Below are 24,022 nucleotides of genomic sequence, written 5' to 3'. Positions count from 1 at the left end.
TTGTTGTTGCTGTTGAGGTTCCTGATATTAAGCAGTAGTATTTATTGTAGTCGCAGGTAAGGTATTTGCTTTGGGTCCTGTAAGTATCACCCTACCGTTATTATTACTTGTTTCGTCTCTTCTGTGATAGGTTCTTTCTTTCCGCCCGCTACGCTCTTTACTTGACCTTCTTGAAGACCAAGAAGACCTCTCTCGGCTTCGTTCACGATAATCCCTTGATCGACCACTTCTACTTTCATCTCCATAATTTCGTCGCTTGTCTCGATGGCTGCTACTACTATGGTAACGGTGCTCATTGCTATAATATTCATCCCTACTTCTTTTCTCTGCATTGCTTTTTCTATCTGGGCTGTATCGATCCAGCGATCTGTCTTTTGATTTTGAATATTCACGACTTTCCATAATATGGCTGTGTACACTGTTTTCTTCTCTTATTTACTGCTCCTTAAAGTATTGTTTTGTTCTTTTAAGCAGTGGATGAAAATTAAAGTAACGCGTAATTATAAAAGAAAACCAGTTTGGAGAAAAAAAAAAAAAAAAAAAAAAAAAAAAAAAAAAAAAAGCAAATAATGTTTAGAGTGAAGAGGGAAAAAAAAAAAGTGACGGTGAAAACCAATCTTGTTTAGCTTTTTTTTTTTTTTGCATAAGTTGTGAAGAAAATCTTTATAAATTAGATGAGAGTGGTTACCAGTTTTACGTGTAATTATGCTGCAAAATTTCTTGCTTAAAAAATAGAATTGCAGTAAAAACTAGAAAGAAGGGAAAAAACACAAACACACAGAGGCATTGATTTGTTTAACAATAATTGTCCTTTACTGAACGAGCAGACTCTGGAAAGTAATACAGCATGTTGTACATTTTACTATACCACTACTTCAAAGTAATATTTGATTACTAGAAATGTGAAGGAGCGAAACTGCATTCATTTGTATTTCTATGCTTCACTAACACAACGATTCAAATAATCGGCTTCTTTTTTGCAGCGATATTATAGCATAGATCTCTTTTATAACCTCTTTTCCTTTTTATTTCAGCTTTTAATTTAAGAAACCTGCTAGCCCAATGGCGTGTTATCATGAAGGACTTTAGTTTTTTTCAAACAACCTTTTTATTATGGTTATTTTGTGTTTTCAAGTATTCTTTTTTGTTTATGCCAATATGTTTTTTATGATTAAAAAGTTAGGTAAACAACATACCTACCAACTTCGTGGCCAAAGATCATTTTAAATAGTCTAACAAGATTAAAGGGCAAGTTAGTACGGTAATGACTTAAGTTTGTTTCATTGGAGACCCAGATTTTATTTAAATATAACTATAAAATCAATAAATATTTCTCTGTGATATACTCCAGTTGTATGGGAAAATGTAAATAATGAAACCTCCATAAAGATTTATGTATTACATCTAGCAGTAATATGATGGCACAAATCTGGCAGAAGTATAATGTAACAGAAATGCCGTTAAGTGAACTTGGTACTTTGTGTACTCTATTTTATTTATAACTCTGAGCACAAAAGCTTTGCGCCGATTATTTTTATTCGTACAACAAACGTACTTGAATGTTTACGCGTGTACTACTCCCTTTAGGGGGGGGTCAGTCTTCGGTGAATATCCTGTTTACCTAATAGAGATATTCAGTAAGCGGAGAAAATGAAAGACCTCTTTATTTGGGTCAGAAAAGACTTGCTCAAAAGTAGAACAATATCTATACACATCGAAGTCATGAAGGGGGTCTTCTTTATTTGGTGGTGATCATTGTTACACATTTGCCTTTCCAGAATTTCCTTATTTGTTCCCTCTCCCCTCCCTCTCTCTCTCTCTCTCTCTCTCTCTCTCTCTCTCCCTTTCCTTTGCATTTCATTTCATCTTTGCAATCAGTCATAATTACAAAATGAAACAAGAAATAAAAAAAGAAAGGTCAAAAAGGCAATTGCTGGTATGACAGTATTCTTAATTACTTGTCAGAGTTCATTCTAAATCTAATTCCAACTAATGATTGAACAACAGCACGAAAGGGATCGTTAGTCTTTCAAGTATGTTTATAAAGCATAACCAGTCAGTTGTAAGTCTTTATTTAATAGCGGCAACAAGTTGGATACAGAGCAATAATGATTTTCATACTTGTTGACAATCACAATTAATCTTAATCTACTTTATAGAAATCTCTTTGAAGAATCGTCACAACAATCATAAACATGAAAAAGAAACAAAGTCAAAAGAAAAGAATCATGTTAAAGCTTTATCACATTTTTATTTAAAATATAAAAGTTGCAATGAAAAAAATAAAATAAAAGCTGCAGTGAAAAAAAAAATAAAAAGTTTATTAAAAAAAAATTAAAAAGAAAAAGACCAAAGACAAGACACTCAGTTACGACATTGTTAGCCATACTTTCAAAACCATAAAAGATATGTTTCCAGATACCGCCACGTGGAGGCCATGTCGAATAGGTACCCTTCTGCCTTCTTTTTTTTTCATGCAGGGAGAAGCAGCCAGCGATGGGGATATTTGCGACCTATTGTAAACCTACGCTACCAGAACTCTCCTGTTCACAAGGGTTAGCTTATAGAAGTCTCTGGAAAGCGAACCCGTTGAGACACCCCGTCCTTAAGGACATCCCAAGCAGCCAGTTACGATCCTATCCTACAGTAATGCATCATGTGACATTTGCGGAAAGAACCACGCGATCAGGTCGCCCGACCAACTGTGATGTCGTGGAAGGACGTTCACCTACGACCGGCGAACCCGAGGGAACCCGAGAAGAGGCTGATCTGATCACCCATCGAACACACGACTACCAGTCCAGCTAGGATCATCGTGCACAACCGGAGAACCCACGAAAGCTATAATACAACTTAAACACTCAGCCCAGACTCCAGACTCCAGACCCCAGACCCTACCCCCAGATCCTATCCCCAGACCCTATACCCAGACCCTATACCCCAGACACCCATTACCCATTACCCATTACCCATTACCAATCACCAAGCACCAAGCACCAAGCACCAAGCATCAAACACCAAATTCCAAATAATAAACAAGAGTAATAAACCAAGAAGCAATAGCAATGAACCAATGAACCAACGAATAACAAACAAGAACAAGTTGTAGAAAGTTAAGAGCAGAAGACCAAAAGACAATGGATAGCAAAAGTATGAATGAAGAAAAAAAAAGAGGAATGATACGGTACCTTTTATACTTTTCTTTTTGTATTTACCTCTTATCAAATCGTTGCATTCTGTGACTGAATGAGAAGTTTTGAGGTAAATATTATCAATTCCAACTTTAGTATAGCACATACCATCAAAATCAGGTGGTATTCTTGTTGTTTTTTTTTTTACCTAACCTCACCTTATCAAGCCAATTGATATCTTTAGCTTGTCAATTTACTTCTGAAAGAAAGGAAAGAGAATAGAATAAGGCATGGTTTCATTTAATAGAATAATTAATAAAGAAAGGTAGCAAACGAATAAAAACTAATAGCAGCGTAGCGTTCTTTATATCGTAAAAACCGTACCAAGCTTATATTTTATTGCATTTTTGTTTTTGTTTTGTTTTACGTTTTGCGTTGCTTTACGTTTTGCGTTGTTTTTACATCGCATCCTTTTTTCGATTGCCTATCCAAATACAAACCATATAATATATTCCAAAAAGAAAATAAAAGAGTAAAAGAACGTGAAGTTTGAAAGAGAACCATCAAGCAAAACTTAAACAAATGTCAATTAATTGTAACAAAACAATATACAAAAGAGAAGAGTGGTAGATGCTTTATAAAAGTAAACAACTGATACAAGATACAGATTGTATCCTTTTATGCCTAAATAAATACTATAGATGCTCTACCTTCTATCTATTACAATTTTCAAAAAATGAAAAAACAAAAAACATAGAATTTAGGAATGTTTAAAAATAAGCCAAATTTGACTAGTTTACTATAATTTATAACAAAAATTGACATGACTTGTCCTTTCAACATTCTCCAAAACCCAGCTTTGTGCTGACATGTATTCTACTTTGTATTGCACCTTTCTTCATGACTTTTATGGCTACTTTAATACAACATGAATTGTGAACAACGGTATCGTGCTTATAGGGTTTACTATTGAGATTGAAAATATATTCTCATGCAACATATGATAACACGTAATACTATAAAACAAGTTTTGACAAGTTTGTTCTAATCTGGCTTCAAAATGTGTGGATTATTATGTTTCATAAAATCATTATTTTTATGCTTACCCTTTGTTTATTTATCAACAAAACGACTGTGTAAAGGAAAAAAAAAAGAACCATTAATTTCAAAAACTGTTTAGACATTCAAACTAGCAATAGTAATCGGTTAACTTTGCTCAATTGCATGTTATCATTTTAAGCTATTATCATAACAGGATATAAACTATAACTGACGGAAGAAGATACCAAAAAAGAAAAACGGTTACCACAAAAACAAATTAATCCTTTTTAAGCCCTAAGTTTTACAAATAAACACATGGCTTTAAGGAGTAGTTTAATTTATTGAGTTTTGCTGATAAGCGTTTTTTTTTTGTTAAGAAAAGTAAAAGTGATATTTTTTTATATATTTTTTTTATCAAAAATAATGGTCGGATAAAACTAGTGCTTGTCCTATAAGAAATAAAGATTTGGGAAAAAGTATCTACTTTTAAAAGATAGCATCGGCGGGAAAAAAAAAAAAAAAAAAAAAAGAGGATTTGCAAGCATAATAAAGTCAGTCATGAGACTCCAATGTTTTAGCAACGGTTCAATGAATAAAGAATCCAAGATTATTAAGTATGGATGCGATAAAATGTTATTATTTGAACTTGAGTACGTGTATATCTATTATATATGTTTTAGTATTCTAGTATTGAAAAAAATAAAGTATTCTCTTCATTTTCTTGTAATTTTTTTTCCCAGTCATTTTTATATGCTTTGCTTATTCAAAAGTATGTTCAAATAACCAATAAGGAATACCCTTGTGAATGGCAAAAAGTTGTAAAAAAAAAGTTCAAGAAAGTTACCGAGTTTCTGATGCCAAGCAAAAACGTGAAATTAAAGATGGGAATCAAAAGAGACTTGACATCTAGTATATGGTCACTCTGTTCTCCACTATACAACCAGTTCTGTATAGTGTTGTTATAGCTTAAGTGGTGCTTTTTCATCTTTCCTTTTGTTTTTGTGAGGTTTTTTTTTGGGTTAAAGGTACAAGGCTAATAATTCGGGTTAGTATTATTCCGATACACTCTAGCCAATCATATACCAGAATGACCATCTATCGCTGTAATTGCATTTTTTCATCAATGATCATACTATTATACAAGGTACTCTAAATAATACTGTAGTATACGACCCTATAGGCTGTCAGACTGAAGAGTGCTATGAGTTACTCTAGCTGTTAAATACTATGTTGTATGGCATATGTTATGGTGTGCATATAGGAAGGAGCTACAACCAATCCCATCTCTATAGCAGGGCTTCCATTTTAATTTTTATTTCTTTTCTGTTTATAATTCACAGCAACCTCAAAAGCAGTTTAACATTAATAAAACAAATGGCCAACTGTAACAGAGCGACTGAAGGAAAAAGAAGGATATGCACAACAAAATATGGTTTAACTTAGTAATTAGAAGAGCAACAAAAAAAAAAAAAAAAAAAGAAAGAGGAATAATTAACAAAGCTGTTTGACCACACTCTAAAGTTAGGACACTCTCTACATAATAGTTTCACAATAGACAGTCTAAGCAGAAGCAATAATAACAGTACCAATAGTAGTAGTAGAAAGAGGAGAGAAAAAAGAAAAGCCGGACAAGTATTCATCACTACAAACCTTATTGTAACCCTATGATGACTTTTTTTTATTTTTGCTTCAGTTGTGATATTGTATAGGATATATGACCTATGCTAGTAGATATATGGAATAATATACATGTACATACATAAAAAGAAAAAAAAAAGAAAACAAAAGAAACAGCAATGATTATAGACAATGGAAGACAAGTAATGGATCTAAAGAGGAAATAAGATCATAGCAACATCAATTCTTTATCTATCGAAACAAAAACAAAAGTAATAGCTAAAGGAAGGTCTATAAGAGAAGTGTATCTGGTAGTTGACTATGCAACAATGGATAGTGATACTCAAGAGATGAATATGTGTAGAATAGGATCAAGTCGAGGTAAGTGACACACGATGATAAAAATGGGAAAAGACAGCTGCCAGTGTTTGGTTATTGTATGTACATGGCTTGATACAAGACGATGCTTTAAACAAATGATCCATCAATAAATAAATAAAAGAGAAGGAAAGAGGAAGGGAAAGAAAGAAAGGGACTTTGTGTCTACCTGATTACCTTTGATGTTGAGATGATGGAGTTGCACAAAGATGGCTTAGTAATACGTCTGTATTTGCTCTTTTTTCCTTTTTCTTTTCTCTTTTTCTTCTTCTTCTTTACCTTTCGTGTTTATCCCGTGTCTTTTTACACAAGCAAAAAGCTTACTTTACAGCCAAAGACATAAACAGTCAAGTGTAGTCATAGACATTTCTAAAGGATCTTTTCTCTAATAATCTATCAACAGTTGAAAATAAGCAAACAATCGACGAAAGCAAACCTATGAAGGATGTTACCAGACCTATTCTTCCTATACGAAAAGCAATGGAGAGCAGCTCAACAAGCAGACTAGAAACTACACATGAACCAAAGATAGGGAGTTAAAGAAAAATAACAAAAAGGAGAAGGAAGGGAAAAAAAAAAAAGAAGAGCGATAGAAAAGCCTTAGTTTAGGAATACAGACACTTGTCTACTGAAATCACCATATAATTTGAAGTAAACAAAAAGCAAGAAGTAGAAATAGAAATAGAAGTATAGAGAACAAAGAGATAGCAGTGGTCAACACTTTAAGCATAATGCAATCTTAGTCAATAGAAATAAGAAATGTGATAATGATCAATAGAAAGGAGATAGTATGGGATGGATAACGCTACGAAGAAGAAGAAGACGAAAAAGATGATAAAAGTATGTACTATATCATTATAAACAAAGTAATAGTCATGGATCATAGGTAGAATTCTGTATGCTTTTGAATCCAAGTAGAGTAAAGGACAAACTATCGAAGCAAGAGAGAGCAGAGACAAGAAAACAAGAGCAAGAAGACAGCAAAGGAATAGTTTATTTAGAAGAAAGGGGAGAGAGAGAGAGAGAGAGAGAGAGAGGACTGTGCTTGTGAGAGTGGTTGTGTGATAGATCAACCATGGGTATATATATATATATATATATGTGTGTGTGTATGTATGGATCTAGTCAAGACCTACTTGCTATGACAATATTATGAAAGTAGGAGAGATACAAGACTATGAGTACCTGATTTCACCATGACAACCAGCTACTTACAAGTCACCATCAATGTTGATCATCCAATAGCAAGTTTACATGACAAGATAGGTACGATACAGTAATAGACAACAATCATCGTGTAGAGCTTATCCTCTATTGCCTATGATGACCATAACGATGCTGTACATGCTTATTATTCATATATATCAAACAAGGTAAGAAGTAATGGAACAAGTAATAGGACAGTGAGATCAGTCACTATGAGACTGTTCAGTGACAACCTTAAGGTCCTATACTTGATCAATCTATATCTTTTTTAATAAATCCCCCATTTACAAAGACATTCCTTGTATTATTTCTCTATGCTATCTCTATATGCGGCTTAGTTGCTTTTCATGTACACAAAAGACTGTTTGAGTGGAGTTTTTATAAGATGCTGTAAAGCTTTATGACTAGCGAACCAAGTATTCCGATGTAAACTAATTAGTCTATAAGAAAAAGTAAAAACACAAACAAAGCCTTGTTCTCTATTCTATTCTATTCTATTATGGTATAGTGACTACAGAATATGAAGAAAAGGGTCTTTATGAATTAAAGAATAATTAAGAAAAGAGGGAAAAAAAATGAGCAAGAGGAAAATAAGAATACCCATAAATGGAAACAAGGTCAAGTACGGTCATGGATAAACGAATGTCCGATAAGGTCAATATCATTCACGTGATCTTATCTGTCATTGACGGACAATGAAATCAACTAAGGTACATTGTTGTCGATCCCTATTTCTTTGTTCTCTCTTTTTTCTTCTTTCCTTTCTCTTTCTCTTTCTTTTCTATTCGCTTCGTAAGTACTTGTCATATACATACTTTTGTATTGCAAAGTGGAATTGCTTGACCTAATGTCGTCCAGATCTACTTCATGTGAAGGAAAAAATTAAGCAGAAGGGTCAATCTAGAAAGAAATGAACTACATGATGTAAGTCAATCTGACAGCATATACTGTTACTTTACTAATGCCTCTAAGTGGCCAAGAGAGTTTCTTTTATGGTTTATTTGAATGCTTGCCGTTTATCAGTACAGAATATTGTTTGGTATTCTTTTTTGTACGCTCACAAGAACATCCTCTCTCTCTCCCTCTCTCTCTGATGACAACATTACTGTTATAGAAAGTAATAAGCAAATAATGAATGAATTATGAACGAATAATGAATGAAAAATGGAGTAATGGTGAATGAACAATGAAAGCTCAACCAAGAAAGAATAGCAAAGTGCACTTTAGACCAACTGTTATGATCATATTACATGTAAAAGGTAATAGGTTCCAGGCTTTAATGGGTACGTGGATGGTACTTTGTCTCATTGTTTACATAGTATTAAAGCCTTGGCTTGCAGATATAAGACAAAGAAGCCATGTTACTATACAAAGCTATTTCAGCTTTCTTCCTTTGTACGCTAAGGATGATGATTGCTATACATGAAGCTAATGGACTTGTTTGAAGACATAAAAGAAGCCAAAGAATATAGTAGACAATGTAAGTAACATGAGAAGCAGAGAAAGATACAAGGAGAGAGAGAGAGAAAAGAAAAAGGACAAAGAATGATTTTATTACATAGGATATATATAAAAGTACAAGTACTAAAGTCGACATTGTTAGCCATGCCTTTATAGTAAAGACATGTTTCCAGGCACCGCCACGTGGAGGCCATGTCGAATAGGTGCCCTTCTACGTTCTTTTTCCAAAAAGGGGAGAATCAGATAAAGCGTAAAGCAATAAATCGAAGAACCCCTGCTGAACTGGTAACTCTCTCAGTGTTGCTGATCTACTATGGTGCTGATCTACTATGATGCTGATTTACTATGATGCTGATCTACTGTGTTGTTGTGATTGATAAAGAAAGAAAGAAAAAAGACATCGAATCTGGTTCCTTTTTATACATTTTTTGCTCTTATCAAAGTTTACTCTGCGTTGGTATGACGCGATGATGAGAAATTAACAAAGACAATTCCTGCAAAATCGTCTGTTTGTTACATTTTTGACCATGGGAATCCTTCTTTCTCTCACTCTTCATGGTTTTATTGTATCATTCATCAGTCAAAATCTAAAAGAAACCGACATCTTCAGTCTTTTCTTACTCTCCATCGTCATAATATTGAAACATAATCTGTAAGTAATTACGTGATAAAACCTGTTGTCCTACTAAATTAGTCAATTCGTCTATAGAACCAATGAAGTACAAGTCCTAGGGCTTTACATGATCATTCTACTTTGACCTAGTCATCACTTTCAGTTGACAAGGAAGCATATGAAAAGATTTAGAAACACAATGCTTCCGAAAAGCATAATATTGTTCTATTTAGCCAGAACTAATAACCTAGGATTCAGTATTGCATAAAGATGATGCTACAGTCTTTTATGAAATGTAAGTCAAATGCATTTCATATGTCACATCATTACTAGAAGTAATCAACGTTTTTTTTTTATCTTCCATAGCATGATCACAGTCAAGTACAATAAAGAAGAAGGAATGGAATAAAATGATGACTTTTGTCCAGATGATATCAAATCAAAGAGACTTACCTTGTCCTTTATCTACTCATTCTTTTGTATGGAATTGAATATGAAGAAGCATCAAGAGATACTTTATGATCATATCATCTCTCATTGTTCTTTTTTGCTGTTATTTTATCGCTTGGTGACAAATCTAGCTACAATTGATTTGTATCTTGTTTGCTATGTTTGTTATTATCACATTCCTTGAAATAGGTTGAGCTATAGTATTGGTCAAGTATGAAACAAGACTGTTTGGCAACAAAGATGATTGGAAGAGGAGCTCATGGGGTAATGAATAGTAGTATCGTCCTGTATGTTTTTGACATTCCCTGAAATTTGTCGACATGGCTGCAAATAACCTCCAGTCAATATTCTAAAAATCATGTAAATATAGAAAGGTATTATCATGTTGTCAATGAGAGTATGTTGGAATTCTGGTAAGAAACCAAATGAACAAATTACAAAAGAAATAAATTTATTACTTTACTACATATTCTTTACTGTTGATCATATGGTTGATGGGGATGATTGCTTTTGGTGTTTGTTAATAAAGGAAATATCCTACGACTACAATGACATAATGTTTTATAACTGATGAAGAAAAAAAATAAGCATGATCTTTCAATATGCTTTGTTCGGTGTATGGAATGAATAGTAGCAAAATGAAACATGCGATGTTGTGAGGATACGAATTAAAAGTCATGATTGACTATAATAAATACAGTTGAACTTTGGATTGTGTATGCTTAATATTGGTAGTTTATATAGATGTGCAAAGTATAAGCTGAACAGCAAAGTCATGCTATGCATTAATAATCAAAAACATACCTATTCATCATAATATGAGCTTGATCATTGCTGTTGTATAGTCGATCATAAGATTCTATATGCTCTTTGTATTAGTACCATACCTTCATATCGTAATATTTTTTTAAATTAAATAATAATTAGCAATGGAACCTCGTCACTCACAATAAATTAGACTGATTTTGGCAGAAGTTTCATAATTTAAACTACAATTATACTAAATGCGTTCAGTAAGTTGCATTGAGCTACTTGTAAGACTATAGTGATTCATAATCAAAACTATTGGTGTCCATAGTTTGTTTAGGTTGCTTATGTCGCTTTATCAATCATGAGACTGCCAAAGGTGATGGTATGTCATGAACCACTAGGCTTAATTTGTCTGACTTCTATCTTTTGTTGCGCTCGTGACCCCAGACTGTTGCGTCATTTTAAGTAAATAAACGCGAAGTAACCATGAATGACTAGGCTTGTCATTAATATCAATAAACATAAAAAACAAGAAACAAAGACAATAAATGAGGTAAAGATTTTTTTTTATTTATACAAAATCAGGCACAGCCTGATCTTCTTCATCTGATTCCGACGGCAACTCTGGTTGTTGAAACCAGAGCGGAACCACTTGGTCATCATTGTAGCCCACCTGTTGTTGAAACAGAGTGGGCACGACTTGATCATCATTCACTGGATGAGCCGCATCATCCAGATCCGTCCACACAGGCACGACTTGGTCCACCGCGTGACCAGCAGCAACGGCGAAAAGAGCAGCAGGAACAGGGACAGGCACAACCAAAGCACCGACAACACCACGGGCAGTTTCTTCCCCAGCAAGAACAAAAAAAGAAGCTGCGCAAACTGCAGAAAGGACGAGAACAATTGCAAAAAGCAAGGCAAAAAAGATCATAATAAATGTACAAGGATAAAAGGAAAGCAAAGAAAATCGCTCTTTTTATATTTTTTCATTTTTGCAGCCAATTTGTAACTACGCCAAAACTGCTTTATCAAAATCATTTTGAAGTTAGACAAAGCTACTTTTATTCATCGGCGATTTAAATAGTGTGAGAATGATGATATTTTTTTTTTACATTTTACAATAATGAAGCAAAATATGTAATGTATACAATATAATTTTATTGATAATAAAATAAAACATTACGTTTAATACTACTATTTGGTGCTTAGTAGTAATTTTTAGCCATAAAGTGAAGTATTAAAAAGCTTGTGTAAAAAATTTTTTTTTGTTTATATATAATCGCGCAAACAAATAACACAAGCCTATAAAGTGATGAAATCTTTATCTATCAAAAAATATTATTCTACAAACATGACAAAAAAATTATTCTGCAAGCTACAAGCAGTTAATGAAGTACTGCGAATAACAAAGAAAAAGTTGGATGGCTTCAACAGCCGTCCTATGGTCAGTGAATTGGATGGCGGTTGTGTCAAGGACACAGTTTCTTTGCGTTTGATCGCCCTAAGCAACCGGTAAGTTTAACTTTTGGTGTATAAACGTTAATAAAATTATCTTACCACTACCTGTTTGTATTCATAGATTCAAGAACAAGTGTGTGGATGAGGTGGATCGGTTGGAGTACTTGCTTCGTCCTAAGCCACAAAGGATGAGCAAGGAGGAAAAGCAGGCGTTGGCAAGAAGGCTGGATGAAGGAGCGCGCCTGCTTGAAGAAAAGAAGAAGCGCAAGCAAGAAGAAGAAAAGAAAGAGAAGGAGGCGCAAGGAAGCAAGAAGCGCAAGCAAAGAGAAGATGAGGAGGAAGAAAAAGAAGAAGGTTCTGGTGCTTGCTTGGTGAAGAAGCGCAGATGTTTTAAGCGTGGTTGCCGCTACCAATAGCTTCCATCCATTCCATTCCTTTAGATACCCTGAAAACTAATCTTGTCATAGATTAGTTTTGTTAATAAAAAATTATAATTATTTATCATTGCTCATACCTTAATATGTATCCATTTGAAACACATTGTCTTTCTATAATCTATCTATTACTATGAATGTCATTATAAAAATGCTATTGCATATAAACCACAATACCTTCTGTATCCATGTCATACGCCATGAATCAATGACACAATAGTACAACAGTGATTGTCAACTTCTTGTACTTCTTACTCTTTTATGAGCATAGTGTCCATATCATTGGTACTTGACACATATAAACCCAATTTGAGCTCATTCAATTCCTATCGACATAAGGTTATAACACAGTGGATCAAATTTTATTGACTTTTTACAGGTGCAGTTAGTTACAGATCTAAACACATTTCGAGAATTAACCTAATCTTCACATTCGACTGAAGCAATGACTTTCTTTCTTTCTTTTTATTGAGAATAGAATATACAGTCAATACGGACCGAAGGTATCTAAAATAAAAGTTGTCAAGTTGACCAAAGTCATAATGCTGTTATGATTACTTGAAAGATTTGTAGACTTCATTAGAATCCATAGATCCCAAAAGTGGCAAAAGAAGTAGTTGAGAATCTTGTACTTTGGAGTTGACTAAGCATAACCAAGCCCTTTGATGATAAGTAAAAGAGAAAAGAACAAGAAGAAAGGAAAGAAGAAAAAGAGAGAGCAAAGAAATAGGGATCGACAACAATGTACCTTAGTTGATTTCATTGTCCGTCAATGACAGATAAGATCACGTGAATGATATTGACCTTATCGGACATTCGTTTATCCATGACCGTACTTGACCTTGTTTCCATTTATGGGTATTCTTATTTTCCTCTTGCTCATTTTTTTTCCCTCTTTTCTTAATTATTCTTTAATTCATAAAGACCCTTTTCTTCATATTCTGTAGTCACTATACCATAATAGAATAGAATAGAATAGAGAACAAGGCTTTGTTTGTGTTTTTACTTTTTCTTATAGACTAATTAGTTTACATCGGAATACTTGGTTCACTAGTCATAAAGCTTTACAGCATCTTATAAAAACTCCACTCAAACAGTCTTTTGTGTACATGAAAAGCAACTAAGCCGCATATAGAGATAGCATAGAGAAATAATACAAGGAATGTCTTTGTAAATGGGGGATTTATTAAAAAAGATATAGATTGATCAAGTATAGGACCTTAAGGTTGTCACTGAACAGTCTCATAGTGACTGATCTCACTGTCCTATTACTTGTTCCATTACTTCTTACCTTGTTTGATATATATGAATAATAAGCATGTACAGCATCGTTATGGTCATCATAGGCAATAGAGGATAAGCTCTACACGATGATTGTTGTCTATTACTGTATCGTACCTATCTTGTCATGTAAACTTGCTATTGGATGATCAACATTGATGGTGACTTGTAAGTAGCTGGTTGTCATGGTGAAATCAGGTACTCATAGTCTTGTATCTCTCCTACTTTCATAATATTGTCATAGCAAGTAGGTCTTGACTAGATCCATACATACACACACACATATATATATATATATATATACCCATGGTTGATCTATCACACAACCACTCTCACAAGCACAGTCCTCTCTCTCTCTCTCTCTCTCTCTCTCCCCTTTCTTCTAAATAAACTATTCCTTTGCTGTCTTCTTGCTCTTGTTTTCTTGTCTCTGCTCTCTCTTGCTTCGATAGTTTGTCCTTTACTCTACTTGGATTCAAAAGCATACAGAATTCTACCTATGATCCATGACTATTACTTTGTTTATAATGATATAGTACATACTTTTATCATCTTTTTCGTCTTCTTCTTCTTCGTAGCGTTATCCATCCCATACTATCTCCTTTCTATTGATCATTATCACATTTCTTATTTCTATTGACTAAGGTTACATTATACTTAAAGTGTTGATCACTGCTATCTCTCTGTTCTCTATACTTATATTTCTATCTCTATTCCTTACTTTTTGTTTTCTTCAAATTATATGGTGATTTCAGTAGACAAGTGTCTGTATTCCTAAACTAAGGCTTTTCTATCGCTCTTCTTTTTTTTTTCCCTTCCTTCTCCTTTTTGTTATTTTTCTTTAACTCCCTATCTTTGGTTCATGTGTAGTTTCTAGTCTGCTTGTTGAGCTGCTCTCCATTGCTTTTCGTATAGGAAGAATAGGTCTGGTAACATCCTTCATAGGTTTGCTTTCGTCGATTGTTTGCTTATTTTCAACTGTTGATAGATTATTAGAGAAAAGATCCTTTAGAGATGTCTATGACTACACTTGACTGTTTATGTCTTTGGCTGTAAAGTAAGCTTTTTGCTTGTGTAAAAAGACACGGGATAAACACGAAAGGTAAAGAAGAAGAAAAAAGAGAGAAAAGAAAAAGGAAAAAGGAGCAAATACAGACATATTACTAAGCCATCTTTGTGCAACTCCATCATCTCAGCATCAAAGGTAATCAGGTAGACACAAAGTCCCTTTCTCTCTTTCCCTTCCTCTTTCCTTCTCTTTTATTTATTTATTGATGGATCATTTGTTTAAAGCATCGTCTTGTATCAAGCCATGTACATACAATAACCAAACACTTGCAGCTGTCTTTTCCCATTTTTATCATCTTGTGTCACTTACCTCGACTTGACCCTATTCTACACATATTCATCTCTTGAGTATCACTATCCATTGTTGCATAGTCAACTACCAGATACACTTCTCTTATAGACCTTTCTTTAGCTATTGCTTTTGTTTTTGTTTCGATAGATAAAGAATTGATGTTGCTATGACCTTATTTCCTCTTTAGATCCATTACTTGTCTTCCATTGTCTATAATCATTGCTGTTTCTTTTGTTTTCTTTTTTTTTTCTTTTTATGTATGTACATGTATATTATTCCATATATCTACTAGCATAGGTCATATATCCTATACAATATCACAACTGAAGCAAAAATAAAAAAAAGTCATCATAGGGTTACAATAAGGTTTGTAGTGATGAATACTTGTCCGGCTTTTCTTTTTTCTCTCCTCTTTCTACTACTACTATTGGTACTGTTATTATTGCTTCTGCTTAGACTGTCTATTGTGAAACTATTATGTAGAGAGTGTCCTAACTTTAGAGTGTGGTCAAACAGCTTTGTTAATTATTCCTCTTTCTTTTTTTTTTTTTTTTTTTTTTTTTTTTCGTTGCTCTTCTAATTACTAAGTTAAACCATATTTTGTTGTGCATATCCTTCTTTTTCCTTCAGTTGCTCTGTTACAGTTGGCCATTTGTTTTATTAATGTTAAACTGCTTTTGAGGTTGCTGTGAATTATAAACAGAAAAGAAATAAAAATTAAAATGGAAGCCCTGCTATAGAGATGGGATTGGTTGTAGCTCCTTCCTATATGCACACCATAACATATGCCATACAACATAGTATTTAACAGCTAGAGTAACTCATAGCACTCTTCAGTCTGACAGCCTATAGGGTCGTATACTACAGTATTATTTAGAGTACCTTGTATAATAGTATGATCATGGATGAAAAAATGCAATTACAGCGATAGATGGTCATTCTGGTATATGATTGGCTAGAGTGTATCGGAATAATACTAACCCGAATTATTAGCCTTGTACCTTTAACCCAAAAAAAAACCTCACAAAAACAAAAGGAAAGATGAAAAAGCACCACTTAAGCTATAACAACACTATACAGAACTGGTTGTATAGTGGAGAACAGAGTGACCATATACTAGATGTCAAGTCTCTTTTGATTCCCATCTTTAATTTCACGTTTTTGCTTGGCATCAGAAACTCGGTAACTTTCTTGAACTTTTTTTTTACAACTTTTTGCCATTCACAAGGGTATTCCTTATTGGTTATTTGAACATACTTTTGAATAAGCAAAGCATATAAAAATGACTGGGAAAAAAAATTACAAGAAAATGAAGAGAATACTTTATTTTTTTCAATACTAGAATACTAAAACATATATAATAGATATACACGTACTCAAGTTCAAATAATAACATTTTATCGCATCCATACTTAATAATCTTGGATTCTTTATTCATTGAACCGTTGCTAAAACATTGGAGCCTCATGACTGACTTTATTATGCTTGCAAATCCTCTTTTTTTTTTTTTTTTTTTTTTTTTTTTCCCGCCGATGCTATCTTTTAAAAGTAGATACTTTTTCCCAAATCTTTATTTCTTATAGGACAAGCACTAGTTTTATCCGACCATTATTTTTGATAAAAAAAATATATAAAAAAATATCACTTTTACTTTTCTTAACAAAAAAAAAACGCTTATCAGCAAAACTCAATAAATTAAACTACTCCTTAAAGCCATGTGTTTATTTGTAAAACTTAGGGCTTAAAAAGGATTAATTTGTTTTTGTGGTAACCGTTTTTCTTTTTTGGTATCTTCTTCCGTCAGTTATAGTTTATATCCTGTTATGATAATAGCTTAAAATGATAACATGCAATTGAGCAAAGTTAACCGATTACTATTGCTAGTTTGAATGTCTAAACAGTTTTTGAAATTAATGGTTCTTTTTTTTTTCCTTTACACAGTCGTTTTGTTGATAAATAAACAAAGGGTAAGCATAAAAATAATGATTTTATGAAACATAATAATCCACACATTTTGAAGCCAGATTAGAACAAACTTGTCAAAACTTGTTTTATAGTATTACGTGTTATCATATGTTGCATGAGAATATATTTTCAATCTCAATAGTAAACCCTATAAGCACGATACCGTTGTTCACAATTCATGTTGTATTAAAGTAGCCATAAAAGTCATGAAGAAAGGTGCAATACAAAGTAGAATACATGTCAGCACAAAGCTGGGTTTTGGAGAATGTTGAAAGGACAAGTCATGTCAATTTTTGTTATAAATTATAGTAAACTAGTCAAATTTGGCTTATTTTTAAACATTCCTAAATTCTATGTTTTTTGTTTTTTCATTTTTTGAAAATTGTAATAGATAGAAGGTAGAGCATCTATAGTATTTATTTAGGCATAAAAGGATACAATCTGTATCTTGTATCAGTTGTTTACTTTTATAAAGCATCTACCACTCTTCTCTTTTGTATATTGTTTTGTTACAATTAATTGACATTTGTTTAAGTTTTGCTTGATGGTTCTCTTTCAAACTTCACGTTCTTTTACTCTTTTATTTTCTTTTTGGAATATATTATATGGTTTGTATTTGGATAGGCAATCGAAAAAAGGATGCGATGTAAAAACAACGCAAAACGTAAAGCAACGCAAAACGTAAAACAAAACAAAAACAAAAATGCAATAAAATATAAGCTTGGTACGGTTTTTACGATATAAAGAACGCTACGCTGCTATTAGTTTTTATTCGTTTGCTACCTTTCTTTATTAATTATTCTATTAAATGAAACCATGCCTTATTCTATTCTCTTTCCTTTCTTTCAGAAGTAAATTGACAAGCTAAAGATATCAATTGGCTTGATAAGGTGAGGTTAGGTAAAAAAAAACAACAAGAATACCACCTGATTTTGATGGTATGTGCTATACTAAAGTTGGAATTGATAATATTTACCTCAAAACTTCTCATTCAGTCACAGAATGCAACGATTTGATAAGAGGTAAATACAAAAAGAAAAGTATAAAAGGTACCGTATCATTCCTCTTTTTTTTTCTTCATTCATACTTTTGCTATCCATTGTCTTTTGGTCTTCTGCTCTTAACTTTCTACAACTTGTTCTTGTTTGTTATTCGTTGGTTCATTGGTTCATTGCTATTGCTTCTTGGTTTATTACTCTTGTTTATTATTTGGAATTTGGTGTCTGTTGCTTGCCGTTCATTATTCAGTGCTTGGTGCTTGATGCTTGGTGCTTGATGCTTGGTGCTTGATGCTTGGTGCTTGATGCTTGGTGATTGGTGATTGGTAATGGGTAATGGGTAATGGGTAATGGGTGTCTGGGGTATAGGGTCTGGGGATAGGGTCTGGGGATAGGATCTGGGGGTAGGGTCTGGGGTCTGGAGTCTGGAGTCTGGGCTGAGTGTTTAAGTTGTATTATAGCTTTCGTGGGTTCTCCGGTTGTGCACGATGATCCTAGCTGGACTGGTAGTCGTGTGTTCGATGGGTGATCAGATCAGCCTCTTCTCGGGTTCCCTCGGGTTCGCCGGTCGTAGGTGAACGTCCTTCCACGACATCACAGTTGGTCGGGCGACCTGATCGCGTGGTTCTTTCCGCAAATGTCACATGATGCATTACTGTAGGATAGGATCGTAACTGGCTGCTTGGGATGTCCTTAAGGACGGGGTGTCTCAACGGGTTCGCTTTCCAGAGACTTCTATAAGCTAACCCTTGTGAACAGGAGAGTTCTGGTAGCGTAGGTTTACAATAGGTCGCAAATATCCCCATCGCTGGCTGCTTCTCCCTGCATGAAAAAAAAAGAAGGCAGAAGGGTACCTATTCGACATGGCCTCCACGTGGCGGTATCTGGAAACATATCTTTTATGGTTTTGAAAGTATGGCTAACAATGTCGTAACTGAGTGTCTTGTCTTTGGTCTTTTTCTTTTTAATTTTTTTTTAATAAACTTTTTATTTTTTTTTTCACTGCAGCTTTTATTTTATTTTTTTCATTGCAACTTTTATATTTTAAATAAAAATGTGATAAAGCTTTAACATGATTCTTTTCTTTTGACTTTGTTTCTTTTTCATGTTTATGATTGTTGTGACGATTCTTCAAAGAGATTTCTATAAAGTAGATTAAGATTAATTGTGATTGTCAACAAGTATGAAAATCATTATTGCTCTGTATCCAACTTGTTGCCGCTATTAAATAAAGACTTACAACTGACTGGTTATGCTTTATAAACATACTTGAAAGACTAACGATCCCTTTCGTGCTGTTGTTCAATCATTAGTTGGAATTAGATTTAGAATGAACTCTGACAAGTAATTAAGAATACTGTCATACCAGCAATTGCCTTTTTGACCTTTCTTTTTTCATTTCTTGTTTCATTTTGTAATTATGACTGATTGCAAAGATGAAATGAAATGCAAAGGAAAGGGAGAGAGAGAGAGAGAGAGAGAGAGAGAGAGAGAGAGGGAGGGGAGAGGGAACAAATAAGGAAATTCTGGAAAGGCAAATGTGTAACAATGATCACCACCAAATAAAGAAGACCCCCTTCATGACTTCGATGTGTATAGATATTGTTCTACTTTTGAGCAAGTCTTTTCTGACCCAAATAAAGAGGTCTTTCATTTTCTCCGCTTACTGAATATCTCTATTAGGTAAACAGGATATTCACCGAAGACTGACCCCCCCCTAAAGGGAGTAGTACACGCGTAAACATTCAAGTACGTTCTTTGTTGTACGAATAAAAATAACCCGCACAAAGCTTTTGTGCTCAGAGTTATAAATAAAATAGGTTGAGCAGCATTTCCGTTACACTGCTTTTTTATTCTCTTCTTTTTTATAAAGAATTAAGCATTCGAACATTATAATCCTTTTGGGTTGATTACTATAAAAACAACAAAAGAACCTTTTCCACCAAAAGAAACATCTCGGATAGCATCTTTGTACCTGTCAGTTTCACTTTGCTTTCTTCTTGGGACAGAAACATGTTGAAAAAGATGGAAAAGAACGATGGATAGATATGAATAGAGCAAAACAAGACAAAACTTAGTTGAGAAAGCTGGCATAAGTTATAGAAAGCATGTATTCATTACTACATCAAGTTAGAAGGAATACACAAGCAAGTGTACAAGAATAACTATCCATGCATGATGGCTGTTGAAAGAATCTGCTGAAGAATATTATGCAGCAATAGTGTTTAGACTGGTGATATTTGGCAGAAAAAGGACATGACATTAACCCAGTTAGGGGAAAGAAGAAGACAGCACGTATGATGATATAAATGAAAGAGAGGACAATGAACACGAACGAAACAATACTTGTGCTTTACGACATCTAAAACATCCTATCACCTTTACTGTAAGGCACAACCATCAGTATCCCATTCGGAGATCAACATCTGCTTTATATTCCATCAAGCCCAAGGATTTGAGACCAACCAATCCGGCCAAGTAACCCCTTCATTGGATGTGCACTTTTCAAATTGAACAAAGCTCAAAAGTTACAATTATATCATCATCACTCCCCCTTGTTGCACACTTTAACCACAGGCTCACTATAGACAATTCTCAATGAGAAAGACAAAAGGATAGAACCTGATGAAGAATGGAATGTAAACAGCGACAGTCGTCTTTGGCAACGTTTAGACCTAAATCGAATGGATCATGAGCGTCTTCCTTTTTTGGTAGAATATGCCTAAAAGGGTAAATCAAACTTCTTTTTTTTTCTTCGATGAGCATGTGTATGTATGTCGAAAGAACTCGTCATGTAATCAATCTCAAAACATAACACAAACCAAAACATATTCTCCTTTTAAAGACAGGAAGGGACACAAAAATTTTATTTTACTAAATATTGGATAAAATACGACAAAAGAGTGTAAAATAAATTTTATTGGTTGTAATGATGGATGAAGGTCGTGTAAGGTTGTGATGAATAAGGTTTAAAGGTAAGTGGATGCGTTGAAGGTAAAGGTTGTGACCTGCTTTTGTAGAGATGTGTAGGTTGTAATGCAGGATTGGGATAGATGTGAGGAAGATGTGACACGTTCACATCCTTCTGCTTTGCACTCTGATATTCTAATTGTTCCCTGATGGCTCTATTTTGAGCTTGTAAATCCTGAGAGAAGGGTCAGTGTGGGAGGGATGGGATCGGAAAGGGATGAGTTTACCAAAATATGAGCCAATGCTTGCTTTAATACGTTGGCTTTGTTGATCTTTTGCTCTAGAGGAGAAACACCTGGGATGATTTTGGATAAGTCTCGAATGATACCATTCATTGTACTCCTGCGACGCTTTTCTATATGATTGTGGTTTTCTTTGCGCCTTTGGATTCTCTCAATGACAGTTCTTGTATCCAAGTTTTTTCTGTAATGGAAAGTTAAGGTATAGGATTGAATGTACTCGAATGGTTTCTTTACCTGTTCAAGATATTGACACCATTGACTCTATAGACTGTTGTTTGCTTTGAATCCTTTTTTTTATTAAACTGAAAGTTGGGTATAAAGTTCAAGAACAAGGAGTTTTGTTCTGTTACTTGACTTTTACTTTCAATTAAATGGTCATTGGTTGAATAGCAAATCATTTTTTCGGAATTAAAAAAATGAGAAAAGGAAAAGAAGGAAGCCCCTTTTATATTTGTTTAAATAATTTGTATAACCCAACATGATCAATGTCAAAGCTGCTGCTCGTGGAATCTTTGCTTGGATCTGATACGGTCAATAATTATGTATTAGCAATGAAGGGTTACACATTCCAATCGAGAACAAAACGTTGACCTTAGCCCCTTTCAATAGTGCTAGTGTAACTGGTGCTTAAGTTTGACAATGCTTATAAGGTTTGAGTTTTTGTTTATTTTATAAATTTGTGCGCTTATTAGCAGGAGTTTTGTACTCTCACATACGCACACATACAAAAAGAAATCGCTTTAAGCTTTTAATAAAACGATGAAGGTTTACAAGAATTGCTGAATATCTAAAAGTCACTTTGATCAAAGAAGGAAAGGAAAAGAGCAGTAATTTCAATCACTACCTGTTTATGTTTGTTTACAAATAATGAGGAGCATAAGATTGATGATCTGCATCCGTTTTATAAATGCTCATCTTTGACAAGCATTATTTGATGCCACTTTAAACAGGATAAGCAATGATCTCTATCCGGAACCGTGACTTTCGGAGATGAAGTAACGAAAAAATCAAAAAACCTTTTTTCCCCTCTTTTTTTTTTTTCTTTTCTTCTTCTCTCTATTGCAATAACAAAATAAGAACATGTCTAATGAATCGTTGAGGGTAAGAGAGTGAGCAAGACTTGTATAGATTCTAAGTTATCTCAACAGAATACACCACCAGAAACACCCCTTCACGTCAATCTTATTCGTGTCTTGGGCATTCACATCACCCGTCCATCCTTTTTACACAACTTAACAGCCAATGTCTTTAATGCTACGACAACCAAAGAGGTACTGCAGCAAGTCAAGCAAGTGGGTGTTCAGTTGGCAAGACAGGATATCTTTCAAGATATCGAACTGTACCTCGACACGAGCCGAGAGGGGCCCGATAGAGTGGACATGACAGTTTTGTTGAAGGAAAAGGAAAAGGGGTTCCTTAAAAGTCAAGTGGACATAAATCACAATCGAGCTGAATTGGTAAAATCTTACAATTGCCTATAAAAAGAAAGACTAAGAGTCTCCAATGAGTAGAGTGCTGGCTTAGGTATACGCAATATCTTTGGAGGTGGAGAAAGTGTTTATAGTAGCTTTTCATTCGGTAATTATACACATGCTGCTGCTGAGGTAAATAATAAAATGTATGTTTTTAAAAGGTTCTTATGCGTACGGCTATAGACTCTCATCGAAACACCTTTATTCCAAATGGCTAATATCAAACTTGGTATTTCGGTCAATGGATTCATTAAAGATCACAGTCAAATCAATGCTTTTGAGGAAGCGACTCGATCTTTGGATGCCCACTTAAAGGTGAGAAAGATGAAAGAAGAATTGTGTACTTAGATTTGCTTTAGGGTTGGAATCGATTGGGTGAACATCAAATAGGTTATGTTATTGCTGAAAGAGACATTGTACCCTATCATGATGCATCGCCTACGTAACTATCCCTTTTTTTGGTATAATTTGTTTTCTTACTTTTTACTAGGGTTCGTGCTCGATCTGGCTCTCACTTTAAACATTCTGTATACCACAAGTTTGTTCGAGATGAACGTAATGATACCTTACTCCCCACACAAGGACACTATTTCCGTTTGTTCCAAGAAGTAGCCGGTTTAAAAGATCAAGGAGATATAAGTTATGTAAAGCATGAACTGGACGCATCTTATCACCAACCCTTGACCCAATCCGTCTCACTCAGCACCTCTGTTCGAGCAGGTGTTTTGACTCATGCATCTAAAACACTCTGCTTACTCGATCGATTCTACTTGGGTGGGCCTTTATCTGTACGAGGTTTCAAGATGGGAGGTATTGGTGAACGTGACGAAAGTAAGTGATGGAAAGGATGAAAGAAGACGAATGACATTTTATGTATAGATGATGCTGTTGGTGGTGAGGCTTACTGGGCTGCAGGTGCTTCACTCATCAGTGCTATTCCAGGCTTCAGTCATCTCCCAATCAAAATGCATGCATTTGCTAATGCAGGCAACCTGGTTACCAAGACAAGCAAGGCCAATGAATTAGCCCAAACACCACGTGCTTCTATCGGCCTTGGTCTCATCCTTCATCACAGTATTGCAAGAATAGAAGCCAACTACTGTATACCTTTAAGATACTCTACAAGTGATTCACCAGAACCTAAATTCCAATTTGGCATTGGTCTTAATTTCTTGTAAAATAAATTAATTTA

The 24,022-nt window shown here is 34.3% G+C and overlaps 5 protein-coding genes across 5 annotated transcripts; 3 read left to right on the top strand and 2 right to left on the bottom strand.

Annotated features, from left to right (window-relative positions):
* Positions 1-6,118: 6,118 nt before the first annotated feature.
* Positions 6,119-6,707, top strand: RO3G_08945 (uncharacterized protein; the record flags this gene model as incomplete). The annotated part of the gene is made up of 2 exons (XM_067663530.1): positions 6,119-6,170; positions 6,571-6,707. 2 exons carry the CDS (start codon positions 6,119-6,121, stop codon positions 6,705-6,707), a joined length of 189 nt encoding a protein of 62 aa, XP_067519631.1.
* Positions 6,708-11,218: 4,511 nt separating this feature from the next.
* Positions 11,219-11,581, bottom strand: RO3G_08944 (uncharacterized protein; the record flags this gene model as incomplete). The annotated part of the gene is made up of 1 exon (XM_067663529.1): positions 11,219-11,581. The coding sequence occupies one exon, from the start codon at positions 11,579-11,581 to the stop codon at positions 11,219-11,221; it is 363 nt and encodes a 120-aa protein (XP_067519630.1).
* A 510-nt stretch (positions 11,582-12,091) lies between these two features.
* RO3G_08943 (uncharacterized protein) lies at positions 12,092-12,524 on the top strand (the record flags this gene model as incomplete). Its single annotated transcript, XM_067663528.1, has 2 exons — positions 12,092-12,162; positions 12,230-12,524. 2 exons carry the CDS (start codon positions 12,092-12,094, stop codon positions 12,522-12,524), a joined length of 366 nt encoding a protein of 121 aa, XP_067519629.1.
* An 8,747-nt stretch (positions 12,525-21,271) lies between these two features.
* RO3G_08942 (uncharacterized protein) lies at positions 21,272-21,756 on the bottom strand (the record flags this gene model as incomplete). The annotated part of the gene is made up of 2 exons (XM_067663527.1): positions 21,272-21,539; positions 21,593-21,756. 2 exons carry the CDS (start codon positions 21,754-21,756, stop codon positions 21,272-21,274), a joined length of 432 nt encoding a protein of 143 aa, XP_067519628.1.
* Positions 21,757-22,438: 682 nt separating this feature from the next.
* Positions 22,439-23,669, top strand: RO3G_08941 (uncharacterized protein; the record flags this gene model as incomplete). Its single annotated transcript, XM_067663526.1, has 5 exons — positions 22,439-22,459; positions 22,507-22,815; positions 23,014-23,145; positions 23,190-23,272; positions 23,321-23,669. The coding sequence occupies 5 exons, from the start codon at positions 22,439-22,441 to the stop codon at positions 23,667-23,669; spliced, it is 894 nt and encodes a 297-aa protein (XP_067519627.1).
* Positions 23,670-24,022: the final 353 nt, after the last annotated feature.

Source organism: Rhizopus delemar, genomic scaffold (assembly GCF_000149305.1).
Source record: "Rhizopus delemar RA 99-880 supercont3.6 genomic scaffold, whole genome shotgun sequence".
Lineage (NCBI taxonomy): Eukaryota > Fungi > Mucoromycota > Mucoromycetes > Mucorales > Rhizopodaceae > Rhizopus > Rhizopus delemar.
The sequence above is the reverse complement of the archived record's forward strand: the minus strand, read 5'-3'. Positions and strand labels throughout refer to the sequence as shown.